Source organism: Macaca nemestrina, chromosome 8, assembly GCF_043159975.1.
Source record: "Macaca nemestrina isolate mMacNem1 chromosome 8, mMacNem.hap1, whole genome shotgun sequence".
Classification (NCBI taxonomy): Eukaryota; Metazoa; Chordata; class Mammalia; order Primates; family Cercopithecidae; genus Macaca; species Macaca nemestrina.
Window position 1 is genome coordinate 14355620 of NC_092132.1, and position 24925 is coordinate 14380544.

Here is a 24925-nt window from a genome sequence, read left to right on the forward strand (position 1 = left end):
CATCCTCAAAAACTCAGACTTAATTGATCTAGGGAAGACCATGGGCTGTTTGTAAGCTTCTCCCATGAGACAAAGGTATAGCCAACCTTGAAAACCACTGCCTTTAGAGAGATTTAAAGGTGGAATTAGAAAATACCATGGAAAAATAAGTATAATAGAGGGTTTCTCAAAATGCAGCTTTACAGATTTGAACTTTTCACATGAAGTTTTCCCACCTGCAGTAAAAGATATTTCCACAGACAACCCAGTTTTCACAAAGGAAACGAACTAGCAAACATCATATTCTCCCAGAAACTACCAAGAGGAAAAACTACGTTTTGTTGAAAGAAGGCATGGGGCAATAGGAGTACAGTCTCTAAATGAAAGCTATGTGCCAAGGATGGTCACTCAACAGTCTTCAAGTGGAGTGCTGTTTGTAAACTGAAGGGCCTTTTCTGTTTTCTACAAACAGTTGAATAGGGTGTGCAGTTGCTATAGCACATTGTCTTGCAAAGGGGAGCAGCAGGAACTCACAAGACCAGGCACAGGGAGGTGGACTATGAGGACGGACCCAGAGGCCATGGTTCTGGGTGTCTTAAGGTCAACATTTGGGATTCTTTCCTTGTCTGGGTATCATCATATTTTTATTCTTTCAGAAGATAAGGAATCTGAGGAGCAGGAGACAAAAGCACTCTAAAGACCTTCTTTCTCCCTTTACACCATCTCTAATAGAATTTTAAGCATTATCTGGTCAAGTTTTCCAGCCCTACATTAGGCCATCACTGCAGACTACATTAGGCTGGGCTGGCCAGCTTGGTGATCAAAGTGGATCCAGAGTAATTCTGCCTGCATCCAAGCCTCTTTGAAGACTGCTGGATTACCATTCCAGCAAAGGGCAAAGAGACTAGGAATTTCCGAAATCCTTTTAGTACCTTTCCATCAGCAGAAGGCATGTGTCCATAGTGACAGCAGCCTACCTCTGGAAAGGCACATGTAGAGCTTTATCATATCTCAAGAAAAATATCCAGTTGTCACAGTCTTCTTATGTCATTGGTCTGCATGGAAAGAAAAAATTTTGAGTAGCAATTTCAGAGGCCTTACGCCTCATTTAAGGGATTTATCTGAAAGTCTCCTATAAACCCAAAAAAATGGAATCAGGAGATGCACAAGTGGGATGAGAATTTATGGTACTTTTCTATGAAGTGTATGATGGAAATCAAACCCTTTACTATCCCTAATACCAAGTAGGTAGGTAGATAAAGAGACCCAAGATGTCCTCTCTACTATCTCGCTGTCTTCTGTAGAGATGCAGAAGTACTCCACTTTAGGAACTATGGAAAGAGGAATCTATGCGTTCCAACACAGAATTCCCTTTTGTTCAGGTTTTGGTTAATGGAAAAGGCTGCAGATGTTTTTTAACTGCAAATTTGAACATTTGAGAGTTTTTCCCTGAAAGCTAGGATGAATTGTAATAATATTTTAACTGGCGTAAAGGGGGACAATGGACCGTGATATGGTTTGGATTTGTGTTCCTACCCAAATCTCATGTCCAATTGTAATCCTCACTGTTGGCTGAGGGGCCTGATGGGAGGTGATTGGATCATTGGGGTGGATATCCCCATTGCTGTTGTCATGATAGTGAGTGAGTTCTCGTGAGATCTGGTTGTTTATAAGTGTGTCTTTGCTCTCTTCTTCCTTCTCTGTTACGTAAGATGTGCCTGCTTCCCCTTGACCTTCTGCCATGATTGTAAGTTTCCTGTGGCCTCCACAGTCATGCTTCCTGTACAGCCTGTGGAACTATGTGTCAATTAAACCTCTTTTCTCTATAAATTACCTAGTCTCAGGTAGTTCTTTATAGCAATGCAAGAACAGATTAATACAGACTGATACCCAGAAGATCAGAGATCTCTACAACTAATTAGGTGTGTGAGCCTTATTCTGTCAATCAGTAAACCCATCAACAAATGTTTATTGAGCTCCACTATGTGTCAGGAACTGGGCTAAGCCCTAGAAATACAGTGATAAACATGTCACATGGAGGTCTTTGTGCATGGGTGTCGTTTAGGGGAACAATTAAATTTATTGCCTACAAAATAAGAAAATCAGGTCAGACAACTTTAAAGTCTCCACCAGTTCTGAAAATCTGTGATTTATAGCCACAAAAACACCAGAGTTTAAGTAGCAAAACTTTCTACAGACTTGTCATAAGGGTTTGTATCTTAGCCTTAAGTAAAAGATATGTTGCAGAGATAACATTGGAAAATAAATGAACATCAATAATCAAATACTTTAAGGTACTTAGAGCATTATTATTTCTCTTTCTGGAGAGGACCTTATTCTTCCTGATCATTTTATTGAATTTAAGATCTCCTTTCTGGAGTTTTGAAATTGAACAGTGAGAAATGATTCAAAGTCTTTTTCAAACTGTATGAATCAAAATCTATTAATATCCAAACAACTCCTTGATTCTAATCTAAGTAACATGAGGTCCAGTATTAATTATTCTAGTTAGCAAGAAAGCATGCTAAAAAGGAATTAATAGGAGCCCTGGAATTAGGCAAACCTCGGTTGCAATTGGCTCAGACTTCTATAGTTTCCAGTCTTACTGTCAAATATTTCACTCTGGGGAATGGCTGGTGAACAATATTTGCACCTTAATGTGTTTACAAGGAAGTGCCAGTTACATAGCTTCATCAAAAAGTTAATAGTCTTAACCAATTACTGCTTACACAAGATGGAATTTTTTATTCAGCTGCAAAGTTGCTTGTTCCAATTTGAAAACTTGAGAGAAGCTATAAAGACTGGAAATGTTCATAATATTATACTGCATATATCATAAGGTTAGGTTAATAAACCATTTATTGACTGGTGTCCCCAGATTTCATGTTCACCCTCTTTATATGCTGTCAGAAATGGACCCCTGTTTGAAGTTTTGTCCTCCCCTTTCAGCAGCTCTCCTTGTCCCTATTTCTGACATTTTCTCAAAGTTAGGATACCATCAATCCCCAGAGTGCAGGAAGACAACAAAGGGCCAGTGTTCTGATGGTAAGATGGCATTTGGATTTTTAGTCACTATATCTGACAACTCCAATAGTTTCCTTGTTTAGGTGAGATCTATAATTTTTGCTCAAATGGCAAACCAACACTCAAAATGACCCTAGTCTCTTTCTCACTGATCAATCCAAACATGTGATAGAAATTCTCTACAACCACAGACATGTGAGGAGAGGGTGTCAATATCAGGAAAGGCCAAGGTTGTCTACTGCTAGTTAGAGCATTGGCAGGTTTCAAAGTGGGTGAGGAGTAGTAAAGCCAGTTAGTGAAATAGGACTCTCCTGTGATTATTCTCTAACAGAAACATCAATTTGAACAAGTATTCATATGTGAAAATAGCTTCAAAAGAGCTAAGGAAATCAAGTGAGATGTCATAATACTCAGCTGTAGCACAATAATAAGAAAAGGCACATTAAAGGGAGTAGGCAGGACAAATTTATATTACATTACCCATATCATCCTTCCCCTATCCCAAGCAGCAGAGTGCAGAAAAGTATACCATCCACTTGGGAAAAAAAGAAGGAAGTGGGCATAGGACTTTCCCTTAGACCCCAACACCGGGCCTGCCACAGTAAAATCCAGCACTAGGCAGACCCTCATGGTACCATATACCAGGCTGGTAACCACAGACTAAGCCTCTACACATGCCCCAGTGGCAGGTAGGACCACACAGCTCGAGGCTACAAGCTTGCTTGGCCAACCCGATCTCAGGTACACACCACTATTAGGTTGACGTTAGTGGACCTGGCCTCTGGACATCCCTTAGCAATTGGCAAGCCTCAGTGGTCCCAGGCTTCTGGCCCACCCAGAAGTAATACCCATGTAGTAGGTACCATGTTTCTAGCGATGTCACTCTGGCTGTAGCTGCCCCAGGCTTCTGGAATGCTGCAGCACCACACCTGCCATAGTGCTTTCCCAGGAAAATTCAGTCTGTGAAGACTATAATAAGGAACTTACTTATTCAACTGAGCAGGGATTGAGGCACAATGATGAGGGTCAAAAATCATCAGGGAGACATGACATCATTAAGAGACAAAATAAGGTGCCAGTGACTGAACCTAAAGAAATCAAGATGTGTGAACTGCCTGCCAAATATTTCAAAATAACTATTTTAAGGAATCCCAGCAAACATAAGGAAAATGCAAAAAAATTAATAAAATGAGGAAAATAATAAGTGACCAGAACAAGAAACTTAATGGAGAGATTGAAAATAATTTTTAAAAAGAAGCCTAGAGTCAAAAAATATAATAACCAAAATGAAAACTGCAATAGAGAACATCAACAGCAGAATTTCTCAGGCATAAGAAAGAAATTGTAAACACCAACACAGGTTATTTGCAAATATACAGTCAAAGAAGAAAAAAGAATAAAGGAGTATAAAGAAAGCTTACAGGATTTATGGGACATCAAAAAAGCAAATATTCAAGTCATGGGGATTTTAGAAGGAGAACAGAAAGATAAAGGGGTAGAAAGTTTATTTAAACAAATAGTAGCAGGAAACATTCCAAACCTGGAAAAAGATGTAAATATCCAGGTACATGAAGGTCAAAGATCTCCAATCAGATTCAACCCAAATAAGAATAGTCAAAGAAACATAATAATCAAACTGTTAAAATCAAAGACCAAAAGAAGATCCTGAAAGCAACAACAACAAAAAGAAGCAAATACCATATATAGGAGTCCCAATACGGTTAACATCAGACTCCTCAGCAGAAACCTTACAGGCTAGGAGAAAGTGGGAGATATATTCAAAGTGCTGAAGGGAAATGAAAAACCTGCCAGCCAAAAATACTATACCTAGCAAAACTGTCCTTTAGAAATGAAGGGAGATAAAGACTTTCCCACACAAGCAAAAGCTGAGGGAATTCACCACCAAGAGACTTGCCTTATAAGAAATGCTAAAGGAAGTTCTAGCTGAAAGAAAAGGATGCTAATGAGTATAATAAAAACATTTGAAAGTGTAGAACTCACTGGTAAAAATAAGTACAAAGTAAAATTCAGAATACTCTAATACTACAGTAATACAGGATTTATGGGACAACTCCAAAAGATCAAATATTCAAGTCCTGTGGGTTTTAGAAGAAGAACAGAAAGATAAAAGGGTAGAAAACTTGTTTTAAAAAATAGTAGCAGAAAACTTTTCAAACTTGGAAAAATATGTAAATTACTTATATCTTTGTAATGTAGGATAAAAAACAAAACTACTACAAATAATAATAGCCACGCTAATTTGTTAAGAAATATACAATATTAAAATGCAAATATTGACATAAAAATATAAAATGCTGGACAAAGTGGATTAAAAATATACAGTAGGGTGTGTGTGTTCAAAATTAAGTTGCCATCAGCTTAAAATAACCTGTTACAAATGAGAGATGTTTTCGTAAGCCTCATGGTAACCACAAAGCAAAAACCTATAGTAAATACACAAAAAATAGAAGCAAGGGGTCAGGCGTGGTGACTCACGCCTATAATCCCAGCACTTTGGGAGGCTGAGGCGGGCGGATCATGAGGTCAGGAGATCGAGACCATCCTGGCTAACATGGTGAAACCCGGTCTCTACTAAAAATACAAAAAATTAGCCAGGAATGGTGGCGGGCGCCTGTAGTCCCAGCTACTCAGGAGGCTGAGGCAGGAGAATGGCATGAACTCGGGAGGCGGAGCTTGCAGTGAGCCGAGATCCCACCACTGCACTCCAGCCTGGGCGACAGAGTGAGAGTCTGTCTCAAAAGAAAAAAAAAAAAAAAAAAAAGCAAGGAATTCAAATATAACACTAGTGAAAATCACTTAACCTCAGAGGAAGACAAAAGGAGAGGAAGAAAGTAACAAAAGATCTACAAAACAACTAGAAACAATTAACAAGATGGCAGTAGTAAGTCTCTACCTGTAATGTAAATGCATTAAATTCTAGAATCAAAAACCGTAGGGTGCCTGAATGAATGAAAAACAAGACTCAGCTATATGCTGCTTACAAAGGCTCACTTTACCTGCAAGGACACACATAGATTGAAAGTGAAGGATAGCAAAGGTATTACATGCAAATAAAAAACAAAAGAGTACAGGAATACCTATACTTATGCAAGATAAAATAGACTTTGATGATTCAGCAAGTGGATATAACAATCGTGAAGATATCTGCACCCAACATCAAAGCACCTAAAAATACAAGGCAAATATTAATAGATATGAAGGGAAAGATAATACCATAATATAATTATAGTAGAGGACTTCAACATCCCAGTTTCAGCAGTACACAAATTATCCATACAGGAAATCAATAAAGAAACATCAGACTTACGCTATGCTCTCAAATACGTGGACCTAATAGACATATATGGAACATTTCACTCAATAGCTGCAGAATATACATTATTCTCAACTGCTCATGAAAGATTATCCAGGATAGGTCATACGTTAGGACATAAAACAAATCTTGACAAATTTAAGAAGATTCAAATCATATAAAGTATCTTTTCTGACCACAAGGGTATAAAACTAGAAATGAATAACAGGAGGAACTTCACAAAATTCACAAATACATTGAAATTGAACAACATGCTCCTGGACAACCAATGGGTCAATGAAGGAACTTAAAGGAAAATTTTAAAATTTCTTGAGACAAAATTGGAAAACAACATAACAAACTTATGGGATACAGCAAAGGCAGTTATATAAGGGAAGTTTACAGTAATAAACACCTGCATCAAAAAAGAGGATCTCAAATAAGCAACCTAACATTGCACCTCAAGGGACTAGAAAAACAAGAACAAACTAAGTCCAAAGTTAGTAGAAGAAAGAAAATAATAAAAATCAGGACAGAAATAGATAAAGACTAGAAAAAAAATAGAAAAAATAAACAAAACCAAGAGTTGAATGTTTTTGAAACGATAAAATTGAAAGACCTATCGCTGGACTAAATAAGAAAAAGCAAATAAAATAAAATGAATAAATTCATTTGATGCATATAATCTACCAGAACTGAATTATGAAGAAATAGAAAATCTCAATAGGCCCACAGCAAGTAAGGAGATTGAATCAGTAATATAAAGTGTCTCATCTAAAAAAGGCTCAGGACCTGATGGTTTCACTGTGAATTCTATCAAAATTTAAATAAGAATATCAATTCTCTTCAAATTCTTCCAAAAAATTGAAGAGGAAAAAATATTTCCACACTCATTTTATGAGGCTAGTATCATCCAGAAACCAAAGCCAGACAAAGACACTACAAAAAAGAAAATTATAGAATATTCCTGATTAATTACAAAAATATTCCTGATTTTATTCCTGATGAACAAAAATATGCAATAAAATTCTAGAAAACCAAATTCAACAGCACATTAAAGGGATCATTCACCATGCTCAAGTAGGATTCATCCCAGGATGCATGGATGGTTCAACATACATAGATCAATAAATGTGATACACCACAATGACAGAATAAAGGACAAAACTGCATGCTCATTTCAATAGATGCAGAAAAAGCATTTGACAAAATTCAATATCCTTTCATGATGAAAATTCTCAATAAATTAGGTATAGAAAGAATGTACCTAAAAATAATAAAGGCCATGTATATGACAAACCCAGGGCTAATATTATACTCAATAAGAAAAAGTTAGGCCAAGTGCAGCAGCTCACACCTATAATCCCAGCATATTGTGAGGCCAAGGTGGGAGGATAGCTTGAGGTCAGGAGTATGAGACTAACCTGAGCAATAATAGAAAGACTTCATTTCCACAAAATATTTAAAAATTATGTGAGTGTGGTTGCACATGCCTGTAGTCCTAGCTACTTGGGAGACTTAGGAGGGAAGATCACTTGAGCCTAGGAATTTGAGGTTGCTGTGTTAGCACCACTGTATTCTCTTTGGCAGCCACAGGTGACTGCTTCAGTTCTTCAAATTGACCTCCCCTAAGCTGGACATAGTGGCACTTGTAATCCCCTAACTACTCAGAGGGCTGAGGTGGGAGGAGCCCTTCAGACCAGGAGTTTGAGGCTGCAGTGAGTTATGATCGTGCCACTGCACACCAGCCTAGGCAACAGAGCAGACCCTGTCATTAAAACAAAATTTTTAAACAATAAAAAGTTGCAATATTTTCCTCTAAGATCTGAAAAAAGACAAGGATGTCCACTCTTGCCACTTCTATTCAACATAGATACTGGAGGTCCTACTTAGAGCAGTTAAACAAGAGAAAGAATTAAAAGGCATCTAAGTTGGAAAGGAACAAGTTAAATTGTCTCTCTTTACAGATGACATGATTTTATATAGAGAAAACCCTAAAGACTCCACACACAAAAAAAGTTAGAATTAAACAAATTTAGTAAAGTTGCAGGATATAAAATCAACATACAAAAATAAGTAGCATTTCTATATATTAACAGCAAACTATCTGAAAAAAAGGTCAAGATTTTATTTACAAGAGTTGCAAAAAAAAAGCAAAAATAGACAAATTGGATTACATCAAACTAAAAAGCTTCTGAATAACAAAAGAAACAATTAAGGTAGTGAACATAATCTACAGAATGGGAAAAAATACTTATAAACTATACTCCTGATAAAACGTTAAAAATCCAAAATATCTAAGAAATTCCAACAACTCAATAGCAAGAAAATCAATAACCTGAGTTTAAAATGGGCAAAGGACCTGAATACACATTTCTCAAAAGAAGACATACAAGCCAACAGCTATATTTTTCAAAAAGCTAAACATCACTAATCATCAGGGAAATGCAAATAAAACCCACAATGAGATATCAACTCATACCTATTAGAATAACTGCTATCAAAAATCAAGAGATAACAAGTATTGGCCAGGAAGTGGTGGAAAGGAAACTTTGAACACTGCTGGTGGAAATGTAAATTAATACAGTCATTATTTAAAACAGTGGCAGTTCTTCAGAAACTTAAAAAATAGAACTACCATATGATCTAATAATTCCACTACTAAGTAACTATCCAAAGGAAATGAAATCTGTAGGTTGAAGAAATGTCTGTACTCCCATGTTTATTGCAGCATATGTAATCAACCTGAATGCCCATCGATGGATGAATGGATAAAGAAAAATGTGGTGTTTATATACGTAATGGAATATTATCACACCACAAAGAAGGAAATCCTGGCATTTTCAATAAAATAGATGAATATGGACATTATGTTAAGAGAAATAAGCTAAGCACAGATAGATGAGTACTTCATGATCTCACTCCTGTGTGGAAGCTATAAAAGCTATCCCATAGAAGTAGAGATGGTGGTTATCAGGGGCTGGGGTGGTTGGAGTGTGGTTGAGGAGACGTTAATCAAAAGATACAAAATTTCAATTAGATAGGAGAAATAAACTCAAAAGACCTATTACACAGCTTGGTGACTATAGTTGACAATATATTTTATTCTTGAAAAATGGTAAGAGATTGGATGTCATGTGTTCTCCCCATAAAAATGATAACTGTGAGGTAATACATGTGTTAATTAGCTAGATTGAGTCATTCCGCAATGCGTATATGCTTCGAATCTTCATGTTGTATGCAATGAATATATACAATTTTATCTGTGAATGTACAAAAAATAAAATAAAAAATAATTTTTTAAATGCAAAGTGGGCAAGAGTCAAGACAATCAAAAGTACAAGTATGAGGGGAAGCTTTTTCCCCGTCATTTGCCTTTTACTGAGCTGTTTGCACAGTAGCCTTTTTAACCAAGAACCAAAGTGTATTTTTTTTCCTGGAAACAAAGGCTTGAACAATGAGTCATGCTAGCTATTAAGAATGGCAAAAGCCACATGTATGTGTGCATGAATGTATGTGTGTACATGTGTATGTATGTGTAAATGTATGTACATGTGTGGTATATATGTGTTTATATGTGTTTGTATGTGTGTGTTAAGTGTTGAATCTGACCTTGGTAATTATCACAATTCTAAATGAAAACAATAGGGTTAGGGTAAGATATGCTGGGGCTTTATCCCTCAGGCAATGAAAAGTCACTGACTCTTAAAGTAGGGAAGTGACATGGTCAGATCTGGATGTCAGGAAGACGACTGTGGAAAGGGATAACTCTCTCTCCCATTGACACTGGAATGGAGGAAGCAGAGGCCAAAAGGAAGGAAACTGGTTTGGGGATATTCTCATACTAAACCAGGGGAGAGAAGTAAGGACCTGAAATAGAGCAGCAGCTGTGAAATAGAAAGGAAGGGATGATAACACATCAAAGCTGAGTTCCAAGAGTCACCCAACAGACAATATGTGACATACAAATTTTAATTAAAGCAAACATTTATCATGACATTAAACTTATTTTTCAATTGACTACTCCAAGAATTTCAGTCAGGATTCCATTTTATTAAAATTATAATTCATTGCTGGATGTGATCGTGACAAAGTTTCCCTGAAAGAGTGCCTATCGTACTGTAAGGTGACATAGAAAATATGCTGAGTGAGTGGGATGGGTTGGGGAGCCCTTGACAGGCAGCAACAGACCTACCCTGTTTCCTGCCTCTTCCTGTAATTAGGTCTGTAATGATGGGTGGGTGACTTAACTTATAGCCTCCATGGCCTCTTCTGCAAAATGAGGATAATAAGATCCCAACTTCAAATAGGAAAACTCAAATAGGTAGCATGCCTGTTATCACTATGGAAATATTTTTAATAGAATCTTGCAAGGGAGGCTGAGTTTGGATACTGGAAAATTTGATGCAGTTGAGTTACAGAAACCTATTGTTTTACCATGGCTTCTATTCTATGCTCATAAAATAATGATGGCAGCTTAAATTTCTTTTTGTTTTGTTTTGGTTTTGTTGTTGTTGTTGTTGTTGTTTTTGAGACAGAGTCTCACTCTGTTCACCCAGGCTGGAATGCAGTGGCGTGATCTCTGCTCACTGCAACCCCCACCTCTCGGATTCAAGCGATTCTCCTGCCTCAGCCTCCCCAGTAGCTGAGACTACAGGCGCATGCCACCACACCTGGCTTTTGTTTTGTTTTGTTTTGTATTTTTAGTAGAGATGGGGTTTCACCGTGTTTTGATCTCCTGAACTCATGATCCGCCTGCCTCAGCCTCCCAAAGTGCTGGGATTACAGGCGTGAGCCACCGTGCCCGGCCGCTTGAGTTTCTTAAACACTCGCTATATCCCAAATACTGAGATAAATGTCTTGCATGCTTTGGCTCATTAAGTCCTCATAAAAATTCCAGAAGATAGGCAGGGGTGATAGGCCAATTACTGAAGAACTAAGTATGTCTACAGCATGGACAAATCAGACTAGTTTAGAGCAACAATGAGAATGGATGCAAACAACAAACAATATAGCTAGATGGGTTTGTCCTAACGAATGGAAGATCTGGAAGTTGGCTCCTACTTTACCAATGAGAAAATTGGAGCTATGTAGTGCTGGACCCCTATTGCCTCCAGCAGGGATGGTACTGTGTCTCAGGCTGAAGATGAGACCTAGAGACAGCAAATGAGACATAGGGTTTATTGGGGCAAATTACATATGGGGTGGTCCAGTGGTGGCACCCTGCACAAAAAGATAACTGCCATTTGTAAAAAGCATGCTGTTTATACAGCATTTTTACTTAGTGCTCTCTACCTAGAAACCCCTATTTCATCCAAAGAAAAGGGTCTCAGTCCCTTACAGCCTGTGTGCCAGGGGAATAAGCCAGAGGTTTGGCTGTTCTTCATGGATAAGCGGTGGATCTCCATGTTGGCCACTCTCAGATTCCTTAGCTTGGAACTCCAAACTAACGCTCTTCTTAGACCATAGGGTCACCCTCAGGGTATGCTTCAGTTAAGACTGTCAGGTGCCTCTGCCATACAAGCTAACAGAGGTTGTATAATTACCTCTATCTAGATCACACGACTAGTCAGTGGCAGCACAAGGGCACCAATTCTGGAATCATCTGACTTCAAAGCCATCTATCTTAGTCATCATGGTAGCCCACCTCCCAACTCCAGATTTGCATGATTGCTTCTGATGCCTGAAATTTGCCATCAATAGCCAAAGGATCAACATATAGTTTAGGAGATCCTACATACATTGGTACATTCCTAATACTTTAGCAGAACTGATATTGAAAGAGGAAAAAAGTCAGTCAATAAACATCTGAGAATAACAAGATAATAAGCCCTAATCAAAAGAGCCTCATAGTAAATTCAATCGACCAAAAATAGTTAATTTTAGAAACATGATATTAGCTAGATGAATGGCAAAAAAGAGATTGAATGTAATTTTATTTCCAATGAAACACTTAATATCATCTCATGCATGTCTGTTCATAAAATTAAATTAATTAAAATAGGCTTATATCATAGTTTCTATTACATAGATTGAAAAGTGGCTCCAGGTGGCTTCTCTTCACGTATCCTGTGTCTATTCTGGGGAGTCCTGATCATTGGGAAGATGCTAGGGCTGACACTGGGCTCTGTCATATGCAATGTTTATTAATGATCTACGAAAGTTGTTCTTGATTAATCTTAATGAAAATCGCAGAGCTTGGTCTTTTCAGTGCAATTGCTAAAAAAGTCATAGGAATGACAGCAGAATGCCAAGTAGTAACAGGCTTGTCCCCAATAGTTAATTAGAGCAAAGGTCTTAATCCTTGTGGCAGGGTCACCCTGCCAAGTAATATGGCAGGACAAGAAATGAAAAATAGAAATTACATTTTTTTACTAAAGGCAAGAGTGGCTAACCCTGCTTCCCAGCCTCCCTTTCTTTTTATTTCTCTCTTTCTTACATTTTATTGTTTTCTCTTTTGTTCTGTCTATTCCTTTCTTCCCTTCCTCACTTCTTCTTCCTCTTTTCTTTTCTTTCTCTCTCTCTCTTTGTTTCTTTATTTCCCCCAAAAGTCCCTTGTCTCACTCTGTTCCAAAATACCATTAAATTCAGTATTCATAAGCCTGCTTCAATTAGAGTGATGTTGAGTACATGGACAGAAATTTTTATTTTTTGCAAAATTATTTGTAGTAATGAAAATTGAATATATCTAGAAATAATTGTTGATAAACTAATATTGATAGAATGTTCACCATGTGCCAGGCACTATACTAAATCATCTACCTGAATTACTTCACAAATACCAACACCCTGTGAAGAACAACTTCCAAATGAAACTCAAGCTCCAGTAGAATAAAAACATCTTCTGACCAATGACGCAAGCTTTTAAGTGACATAGCAAAGGCTCTGACCATGTTCATGTGTATTAGCCCATTTTCTGTTGCTTACTGACAGAATATTTGAAACAGACTATGTATAAAGAAAAGGAATTTATTTCTTATAGTTCTAGAGGCTGAGAAGTCCAAGGCTGAGGGACCACATCTGGTGAGACTTCTTGCTTGTCGAGACTCGCTGTGAAATCGCAAGGGGGCACAGGGCATCTTATGATGAGGGGTTGAGTGAGCTAATGTGCTGGCTCAAGCCTCTTCCTCTCCTTATTAAGCTACCACTTCCACTGCTGTGATAACCCACTAATCCATTAACCCATGAATCCATTATTCTGTGAACTATTTTCAATACTGCCACTTGGAGACTTTGTAGTACATGAAATTTGTGGGACATATTCAAACCACAGCACCATCTGATGCCATAAATGGTCAAAGGTATGGAAATGATTATATAAATTCTGGCATATGTAAAAAAATAGAAAAATTGGTAATGACCGGGTGCAGTGGCTCACACCTGTAATCCCAGCACTTTGGGAGTCCAATGCAGGCAGATCACCTAAGGTCGGGAGTCTGAGACCAGCCTGACCAAGATGGAGAAACCCCGTCTCTACTAAAAATACAAAATTAGCCGGGCATGGTGGTTTGCATGCCTGTAATCCCAGCGACTAGGGAGGCTGAGGCAGGCGAATCGCTTGAACTGGGAGTCGGATGTTGCAGTAAGCCAAGATACTGCCATTGTACTCCAGCTGGGGCAACAAGAGCAAAACTCTATCAAAAAAAAAAAAAAAAAAAAAAAAAAAAAAAGGAAGGAAGGAAGGGAAGGAGGGAGGGAGCGAAGGAGGGAGGGAGGGAGGGAAAGAGAAAGAGAGAAAGAGAGAAAGAAAGAGGAGAGAGAGAAAGAAGAAAGAAAAGAAAGAAAAAAAGAAAAATGGGTAACCATTAAACATCATGGTTTACATTAATATTCAATGGCATAAAAAATGCTCATGCATTTAAAGTATACATGATAGAATACACACATATACACATGCACACATGTTTAAGCCAACTTCAGCTTTTTAAATTTTTTATTTATTTTTAGCTACCCCTGCTGGAATGGGAACCTGCACTTTTTAATAAATCTATTTTTATAAAAAGAAAGGACATAAAGCTCTGTGATGAAATTAAGTAGTTTTAATTTTCTTCTTTATTCTTTACTATATTTTTTAATATTTAGGAATAATCATGTATAACTAATATAACTAAAAAAGAAAATGTTATTTCAAAAAAAAAAAGAAGCTTTCACAGGTAGAGATGACAGGAAGGTGTTTGTGTTAGGGTTCTCTGGAGAAACAGAACCAACGGGGTATGTATTACCTATAAAAATTTGTTTTAAGAAATTGCTTCACAAAATTGTGGAGGCTAGTTAAGTCTAAAATCTGCAGGGTGGGCCAGCAGGCTGGAGATCCAGGGAAGAGTTGTTACTGTAGCTCAAGTCCAAAAGCGGGCTGGATTCAGAATTTCATCTTCCTTGGGGAACAGCAGTAATTTTTCACTTAAGGTCTTCAACTGACTGTGTAAGGCCCAGGCACATTTTGGAGGGTAATCTGATTTACTCAGTATACTGACTTAAGTGTTCATCTCACCTAAAAAACACTTTCCCAGCAACATCTAGCCTGGCGTTTGACCAAATATCTGGATACAAAGGCCTAACCAAATTGACACATAAAATTAACCATCGCAGTGTTCCTCCCTCCCTTAGGCAATAACATCTGCAAAAGCACAGAGTTAGAATATGTGGAGATGAGTCAGGGTGACTATCAAAATGTATTAATGGCAAAGAAACACAATTACTTTTGCACCAACATAATTATACTAACACTTTCACTTCATTGGAGAAGTGGCAGAGCTCTTAGAGGTTTGTGGGCAGAGGAGTCTAGTGTGACCACAGCTGTCTTTCCCTTTGAGATACCAGGAGCCCCAGCTGTGTTGGAGCCGTATTCCATGAGCATCCTTGGATCACCATGTCTTTTAGCTCTAACATTATGTTTATTTTTACTGACAAGAAACAAAACATATCAAATAATTTTTAAATTAATTAAAATGGGAATGATCTCTTAAAAGATATTTCATAATATGGTTTTTTTAAAAAAATAGGCTTTACTCCCTCATTTAATAAATCACACTGCTATGGGCTGAATTTTATCCCCCCAAAATTCCTGTGTTGAAGCCCTAACCACAAATAAAACAGTATCTGGAGATGAGGCTTTTGGGAGCTAATTAGGTTTAAATTAGGCTTAGTGCCCTTATTAGAAGAGACCCCAGAGAGCTTGCCGGCTGTCTCTCTCCACCTTGTGGGGGCACAACAGGAAGGCAGCCATCTGCAAGCCAGGAAGATGGCCCTCACCAGAACCTGATCCTGCTAGCACTGTAATCTCAGACTTCCCAGCCTCCAGAATTGTGAGAAATACATTCCTCTTGTTTATGCCATCCAGTCTGTAAATTTTGTTATGGCAGCCTGAGTTGATTAAGACCCACGCAAAATCAGAGAATCATAAGAATGTTTATCCCTGAGTATTACCCTATGTATCTGAAAATTGTAATAACTCCAAAAAACATTCCAGTTGTATTTAAAAGAAACTATGTCCCCAACACAGAATGTTTGGGGTTTTGAATGCAGGATGAAATTAGCTTATTAAGGTAAAAGGCCTGGCGCAGGAGAGTTAACAACCATATCTTAATCCTGTCAGAGCCTCAGTTCGCTCATCTGTAAAATCAAAATTTATAATATTGATCAGCATCTACCTTTCAGAGTCACTGTGGCTATCAAAATGAGAATATGAATTGCGAAGCACTTTGTGAAATCAAAGTGATTTCATGTCAGGGTAAGCTTGGTGGCTTTCACATGTTAAGAAGTGGATGGACCCTATGTTTCATAAGGCAGGCTGATACTACAGTCCAGCAGAGGCAATAGAATGGATCAGGGTTGAAGGCAAAGTTGGGCTCCATGGCCACCACAATGGCAGTCCCTACCCCACAATGACTCCTGAAGTACTCTCAGCAAACTCAGATCTGTAAGAAGGGAGGCTTTGGAGATTAATCTGTAGAGACTGTGTCCATGTATTGGGCTGAGTCAGCTCAGACCCCAGTAGTTCACATACTTCCTTCTGTATTTCCCTTCAAAGAAGCCATGCAGGGAAGGAGAAATGGACCAGTGGGTTCAGGCTCATACACCCGGGGTGAAATCCTAACTAGTCCATCAATAACTGTGTGACTGAAAGCAACATACCTCTCATGACTCTCAGTTCTCTCATTTGTAAAAATGGTTCTCATAGTGATACCCAGGTTTGTTATGAAGATGATTCAATGTCTGTACAAAATGCCCTGGGCAATGAACATAGTTGACCTCCATAACTAACTCTCTTGCCTTTCCTTTGTTCTGGAATGTTCAAGGGCACCGTTTTTTCCAGGTAACCGGGGCCCAATCAATTCTGCCTAAATTGTAACCAGTGTTCACTCTGTTTAGACCCATTTATGCCTGAGAACTGCCCCACTGATGGGTTGGTTGAAGCTATGTCTGTGTGATTAGAGTTGATATAGGCAGAGTTTTAGCAGAAAAGGGTAGGTAGAGTGATCAATTCATTATTTTGTATTGGTCTGATTCAATCTGTGCAATTGAAAAATGGTATTACTTCCAAAAATTACTACTAGGTACTATTTTTGAGTATTGAGTATCCACCAGGCTGAGTGTTTTACATACATTATTTTATGAACCATCCTAACACTTCTACAGAGGACCAATTCTCTTCCCACATTGCTCCTGGGAAGACGGAGACACTGAGACTAAAACAACTAGCCTGACATCGCAAGCAGTAAATGGAGAAGTGTGATGTCAGATCCAGGCCTGCTTTAATGCAGGTTCTATGACTGTGCGGTATTGCTGGGGAAATATGTGTTATTTGCTCCAGCCCCTACAGCATTGGAATTCCTGTCTAATGTATAGGTCAATGATTGCTACTGGATTATGCGTCCTCTAGCAACTTCTATAGATTAATTGTCTAAAAAGAACCCTTTGAAGCATTTAAATTAAAAGAAAAAATCTAATGCTCTTCATTTTTTACCTTACAATTGTAACATGCTTCCTCAATAGTTCGGTTAAAATAAATAATGTTGTCAATCTTTGGTTTGTTAATTTTTGCATGATTTTTCCCCAGCTAGATAGAGGTGAGCAAAAATAATAATGACAATTACATGTATTTTTTATTTAAAAGAAATTTTGGATGGAATCTCACCATGAAGAAGAGGGAGTGAATTTACTCTATTTGAAAGGAGGAGGTTTAGAGGGTCGTCCCCTTCCCCAACTAGCAGGTCCTAAGGCAACCCAGTTGTTTCTCTGGGACTCTTAGATCCACCTTGGGACAACCACAGGCCTGTGAAACCAGAAAGCCATTGAGCTTTCTCCATTAACTTGATAAATAATTTTCAGCACTATGTCTGTGTGCTAAGCTTTCTGCCAAGTGGGAATGGAAGGTGGCATCCCTGCCCTCCAGAACCCGAGTGTCTAGAGAAGAAAGAGAAGGTGCAGATGTCACCTATAGCCCTTTTCTCTTAATTTGTGACTGATTAGGCACAGCAAAACATCCCTGGGGCTCTGCTCCGGAAGGACTGAACAAGACTTGTCTCTAGGAGTAGAATTGCCTCCATTTTAGCTTCAAGAATGCTCCGAGATCCTCCCCTCAAGAACTGATCTTGAAATATATTGCGTGTGTTTGTGGTTCTTTGCAACCACGGGGTAGCCTTACTAATGAGGATCAATGTCTGTAAATTATTAATTACTTTTACATAGTTTCATTCTTATCTTTTATTTAAGTCAAATCCCAGAAGTAAAATGAAAGAGAAAGAAAAGTCATGCAGTGGGAAAAAAAAAAATGTTAAGTCTTCTTGCTATGCTTCTTGTTTTGCAGGGGAAAATAAAAATCATCTAAATGTCTTTTCATTAAGATGCTCCAGTGCGTTCTCTGTATAATGTTAATTGCCTAATGACATTAGCACCATGTGCTGTTTAATAGTCTCTCACCATTAGCTGGCAAAGCACTTTAACATCCATTATTATATCCTTCACTCACAATAGTTCTGTGAGTGAAGCAATCAGGTAGTGCCTTATTTTACAACTATTGAAACTCAGGGTCAGCTTAAACTATGTGTCCAGGATCACGTGTTGCAAGGAGTATGGGTTTTAAAAACACAACAGTACCAGTTTAGTCCTGGAATTCTACTTACCAGCTCTGGGTCATAGGGAAAATCATTTTATTTTCTCAGGCTACAATTCCTTCATAAATAGTAGACAAGGAACTCGTCCTTATTATAGGCCAGGCACTGTTATAAACTCCCTACATGTGTTTATTCACCTCATCTTGACGATGTTATTATTATTAACATTTTATCAAAGCAGAGATTAAAGTATCTGTAGGGAAGTAAAATAACTTCTGTAAGGTCATGTTGCCAGTAAGTGATGGAACAAGATGAGAACTTGGCTGTCCGGCACTAAAGTCTGTGATATTCACCCTCATACTACAGTGATGACAATGTAATAAGGAAAACATCAATTGGGACTCATGACTGTACCAGTCAGGATAGTAACAAACATCCCTAAAATCTCAGTGACTTCGAACAGTAAACATTTATTTTTCATTCACATTTTATGTTCATTACAGGAGGGGGTGTGATAGCAGGATAACACCACATTTTATCCTGATTCAAGGACCCTGTTAAGAAGGCTTCATCAGGAGCTCCTTGACTCATGGTGGTGGATACAGGAGAGAAAAAAATGTTAAAGAGTATTGTTGATAATGGTCTTAAAGCTTCTGCCCAGAAGTGACACATATTACTTCTACTCATATTTCATTGGTCAAAAGCAACATCAATATCCAGACAAACATCACATGTTTGCACTTATGTGCAGAATCTAAAAATCAAAACAATTGAACTCATAGACCTAGAGAGTAGAAAGATGGTTACCAGAGGCTGGGAAGGGTAGTGGGGGGTTAGCAGGGAGGTGGAGATGGTTCATGGGTAGAAAAAAAATAGAAAAAATAAATAAAACCTATTATTTGATAGTACAACAGACTATAGTCAGTAATAACTTAATTGTACATTTTAAAACAACTAAAAGTGTAATTGGATTGTTTGTAACTCAAAGGATAAATGCTTGAAGGAATGGATACCCCATTCTCCATGATGCAATTATTTCACATTGCCTGTCTGAATCAAAACATTTCATGTACCCCATAAATATATATACCTACTATGTATTCACAAAAATTAAAAATTAAAAAAGTATGCAGGGAGGACAATCCTACTATACACTTGAATAATATAGTAGTGGGCATGGCTATGGATAGCACAAATGACCCTTCTCAATGACTTCCTGCACAGAAGCTCATTGGGAAAGTGCATCAGAAACTGATGTGCTCCTCTCAAAGGCTGGATGCCATTTCTTCTCTTGCCTTGTCAAACTTTTTTTAAATGGCTCCTACAGTTTTCACTGTCAGTAGATATAAACTACCATTTGCTTTTTAACTTAAGAGTTAAAGTCAAAACAATGACCCAGAAACCAGGAACTTCACAAGATCAAGAAAATCCTCATCCTTTAATTACAAGCATTTCTTCTAATGTTCACAAGTTGCCCGTCTAATGTCTAATTTATTTCAATATTTCCATATTCTCAACCCAATTCAACTTTACTTTCTTATGTAAATAGCTTTGCATTACCTTACAACTTAAGAACAGAGGCTGCAAAGATTCAATTGAGTACATGGAATCATTCATTCATTCTTTATTTACTTTTTTTTTAAAAAAGGACACTGCATGTCTTAAGTCCTACTCTATGAAAAGCAGGATGCTCCAGGCTGTGAGGAATATAAGACTGACTCAGGCAGGAATAATGCCTTCAAGGGTCTTATACTCTTTATCAAAAAGCTTGGATATATGTGAACATTAATAGAAAGTATTGGACACTCAGGCATCTACCCATCCACCTATTCAATAAACACCTGCTAAGTGTTAACCAAGTGCCAGCTACAGTACAATCTTAAGATTGGAATATAAAGAGTAGTGGTTCAAAGTTCCCATTCTCAATTAGTTCGGGGGAGACAGATTATTATAACATGGCACCCTAATTATTGTTCACCCAGGATGCAATGAGAACACAGGGAAAGGTATATAAGTCAGACTTGGAAATCAGGGCAGCTTACTGGCCAGAGTTACACCAAGCTTCACTCTAAAAGATGGAGTAGAAGCTCTTCTATTGAATGAGGTAATGGACATTCCAGACTGAGGGAGCACCATGGTCCCAGAGAGGAAAGAAGGAACACAAGGTTCAGACAATGACTTCTTGTTTGGATAGCTGGAGTCTAATGTGTGCATGAGGAATGAGAGGAATAACTAAGGCACTGGACAGATCATGAGGAATTTTGTGTGTCAGACTAGGAATTTTCCATTGTATCTTATAGACCTGTAGTATCTAAATATTTTGATCCCCTATTTTTATCAATAGAATTATATGAAGATATGCATATCTAATAAAATTATATTTATTATCTATTCTATTAATTATAGTCATATGTTTAAAAACATATACCATAAAATATACATAATACAGGGATTTTAAAGGATAATGAGAAAATTAAAATACTTTAAAATATTTTAATTTAATGACAGTATTTAATTTAAATATTTTAATTTAATTACAATTTTAAAATATTTTAAATTAATTACAATTTAATTTAATTAAGACTTTTCTGCTTTCACCATTTATTAGAGAGCAATGGGTTTAAACATAATTCTTTTTTAAAAAAATTTTTAATAGTTTGTGATATAATAATGTAAACGTCAGGTTTTAAGTTCGATTTATTTCTATACCAGGCTTCAATGGCTATCAGAGCTAAACATATATGTTATAAATTTTTTCCAAGCTCATAAATGGATTTAAGCCCTTATAAATGGGTTCAGACCTCATCAGAAATCTTCATTTAGAAGATATTTAAACGTTAGTAAATGTGCAGCTCTAAGAATTTTGATAGATGATGTAACAACTTTGGTTTTACAACAAAATTCTTAAAAAGATGGAAACATTTCCAAACTTCCATTCTCAAAATGCTTTCTTCAGAGCAACAATTTCTTTAAAAATCAGTTACTTTCTTGCTCATTCTTAAGTCATCATCTTGAGTTGGAAGAAATAAAATAAGCAAGTTTGTGGGTTTTTTCCAAATATATGCTAGAAGGAATATCAATGGCGACTCATTATCACAAAAATATCAGCAAATCTGGAACACTTGTCTTCTTGTCAAAGACAAATGAATAGTTCAACTTTAAGTCTGACAACTCTTTTAAGCATTTTGAGGTCAGATAATCATTGCATTTGGGGGGCAATGAAGGTTTTTCTAGTAATTCTACTAAAAAGTATTATATTCTACCATTTGATTTTCTGTATAAATGACATCATTTAATCATAAACTAAAATTGTTCAAAATACTCTGAAAGAAAGAATGCTCATGACTACAGGAAATCATCCAATGGTAGAAATTCTTCTGTCTTCTCAAGATGCCTCCTCCATACTTAGAGTCAGAGGATGACCAGACATGTACCCACTAAGTTTCCAGTATCAATGTATATATCAAATGTTGGTAAAGTTTTTCAAAATAAGTAACAAAAGCTGTGAATGGAAGTTCTAACATTTTCTTCCTGCATCTCAATGGATGACCCAGCTCAACCCTGGGATGTAAACACTCTATTTCAGAGACCACAGCTCTAAGGAGTAGGTCAGAAGAGAGTGATGGGGTAATGAGGTCACATTTGTGTTTAGAAGGAGCAACTGGAAACCATGACAGTATGGGCTGGAAAGAGGTGAGGCTGAGGCAGGGATCCCAGACTCAGGCATGATGGTGGTCTGAACTAAGTCACAGAAGAGCTAGAAAGAAGGAAACAGTTGACATTTTGGTTGGAAATGGAATGTGGAATGAAGTATGAAATCAATAATCTATCACAGGTTAATGTTGGGTAGAAGAAAATGCTGGTGGCATTCCCTGAGACAGAGGTTACACAGCAGGTTTTGGAGGAAGGTTTCAAAGAGCCCTTAAAAGTACAGATAAAAGGCTAAGGATGTTGAGAGACCCCTTCCAGGTATTAAAGAACCCAAGAAGGCTTCATGGAAGAGGAGACATTGAAAGCACAGAGCCAAGGATGCCCACTCTGGTCTTACACATGTGTCTCTCCATTTACCTATGTCAACAGGTATGTGCGGTCAAGGACAAAACACGATGTTGACATGAGGATTGGAATCCACTCAGGCTCGGTGCTGTGTGGTGTTCTGGGACTAAGGAAGTGGCAGTTTGATGTCTGGTCTTGGGATGTGGACATTGCAAACAAACTCGAATCTGGAGGAATCCCTGGGTAAGACAAAGCAAAGTACTTTTCATGCTTAATGGTTGTCATTTGCTCATTTTGTGACAGTGGGTTTCCCGTCTACAGAAATTCAGGGAAGCAATTATTTGGAAGGAGACCAGACATTGAAACATCAAACAACTATTAGCTTCCAAAATCTAGTAAAATGCATCAGAGGCAACAAGGATACAGAATAACAATAACACTGAGGAGTTCAGGTCTGTGCCCTGCACAGCATTGGTTTTTAGACTTGGCTGCACATTGGAATCTCCAAAGGAACGTTTAAAAAATACTAGTGTCCAGGCCCTGTGCCAGTTTATTTAAAGCAAAATCTGTGAAGAACTATTTTAAGTTCTTCAATGAATTCTAATGGGCACCCAGGATTAAGGCCTACTGACTTTCCATGCATGACCTAGGACTCAGTGAGGAAATTCAGGCTCTTCCTTAGAAACTCAGCTTTTCAAATTTGGCTGTCAAGATTGACTGACATAGGATCCCCAAAGGTGCTAGTGATCTGCAAAGGCCACTGCAACTAAGGTAAGTCTTGAAAAGTCGTATCAAGATTCTGTTTACACAGATTGGACCTAATAAGATCTCGAATATATGTGAGCCAGTGTGATTTTCTGCAGCCTCTCTTAAAGATGATGGATGGATGGATGGATGGAGATAGATAGATGATAGATAAATAGATAGATGATAGATATTTAGATAGATAGATAGATAGATAGATAGATAGATAGATAGATAGATAGAGAGAGAGACAGACAGATAGTGCACTTCCACATATTCCTTTCCCTACCCCTAGACCTGCCCTTGGAGTCACAGATTTCTCTGGTATGTGCCATCATTCCTTGCAAATTATGTTTAATATCAAGTAATATGTTAACATGGGGGAAAAAGACAACAAGTGGTGGAATCAGAGTAACTAGGATTCCCTCTCTGCCCCATGCTAAACGCTGTCATCTTCAGCAAGTTGTGTAAAGCATGCACAGCACCTGGCATGTGATTTTAGTGTGAACTTGGCTTGCATCACTCTACCTATGTGATCTCAGGTCAGTGCTTAACTTCTGAGTCTAACTTTCTCCACTGCAGGAAGAGAGATAATAATACTTATAATTTGCTACCTTGTGAACTTATGTTCCTCCTCCATGAGAGTTTGTTCTCTCATCTGCTAAATGGGCATAATCCACCTCACAGGTCTCCTCTGAAGATTACCTCAGGCAATGTGTATGAAGCACTTTGTACACTGTGCAGGGACAGCCCCAGGTCAGTTACTATTCTTGTGGGGATCCTTCACTCTATGTGGTGTGTCATGGCTGTTTGTCAGACAGGTTTAGAATTGAGGAAGGCCTGATGTGTTACTGCTGGGTTTCTTAAATCTTTCCATTCTTTAGGATTTTCCCACAAGCAACTACCTGCTGAATTTAGACAAACAAGATAGCCAGTTCATCTGTGTTTCCAGGCCTGTATCTTAAAAGCATCACCAAATTGGGAATTGCCCATATACTCAACAGATTCCTTTTGCAAACCTTAGAATATGTTTTTGGGGTTTGTAAGATTCTGCTTTGATATTTGAAAGCCAGTTTAGCTACTGTTCTCAATAACATTAAGAAACAGAAGAGTGACCAAGTTTAAATCAGCACATCACCATGGAATACTATGAAGCCATAAAAAGGAATGACATCATGTCCTTTGCAGCAACGTGGATGCAGCTGAAAGAAATTATCTTAAGCAAAATAATGCAGAAACAGAAAACCAAATACCACATGTTCTCACTTCTAAGTGGGAGCTAAACATTGAGTACATAGATGAGAATAGACACTGGGGCCTACTAGAGGGAGAAGGGAGAGAGTGGGTCAAGGGACAAGAAACTACCTGTTGGGTACTATGTTAACTACCTGTGTGACCGTTTCGTCTTACCCCAAACCTCAGCATCATACAATATGCTTTGTAACAAGCCTGCACATATACTGCCCAATTCTAAAATAAAAGTTGAAAGAGAAGAGAAATGAATAAAATAACTTGTAAAAATAAACAGAAAAGTGACTGAGTTTAAATCATCTTTCACACCCTTATTTTTAATATCATGAGTCATGAGTCTGAACCGTGGGTTTACTACTTACCAGTTATGAAGGCTGGAAGATTGTGGCAAGTACTTCATGCCCTTCCCAGTTTCTTCACTGTGTTTGGACTGAAAACATTATCAGCCTTAAAAATGCAGTTTCAAATGTGCTTGTGCTTAAAAAGCACTTAGTCTAGCCTTCAATATAGCATCCAGCTCTGCTTAGCCATGGGATGTTGTCAATGTGCAAAATGTAAGAAT

The 24925-nt window shown here is 37.8% G+C and overlaps 1 protein-coding gene across 3 annotated transcripts in view; it reads left to right on the forward strand.

Annotated features, from left to right (window-relative positions):
* LOC105492815 (adenylate cyclase 8) overlaps positions 1 to 24925 on the forward strand; it is a 268639-nt gene that overhangs the window by 117017 nt on the left and 126697 nt on the right. For all 3 annotated transcript variants that reach the window (XM_011760072.2, XM_011760073.3, XM_011760074.3), the window contains exon 6: positions 22453 to 22611. In XM_011760072.2, the coding sequence (XP_011758374.2) occupies positions 22453 to 22611 (159 nt within the window). The remainder of the gene's footprint in view (positions 1 to 22452; positions 22612 to 24925) is intronic.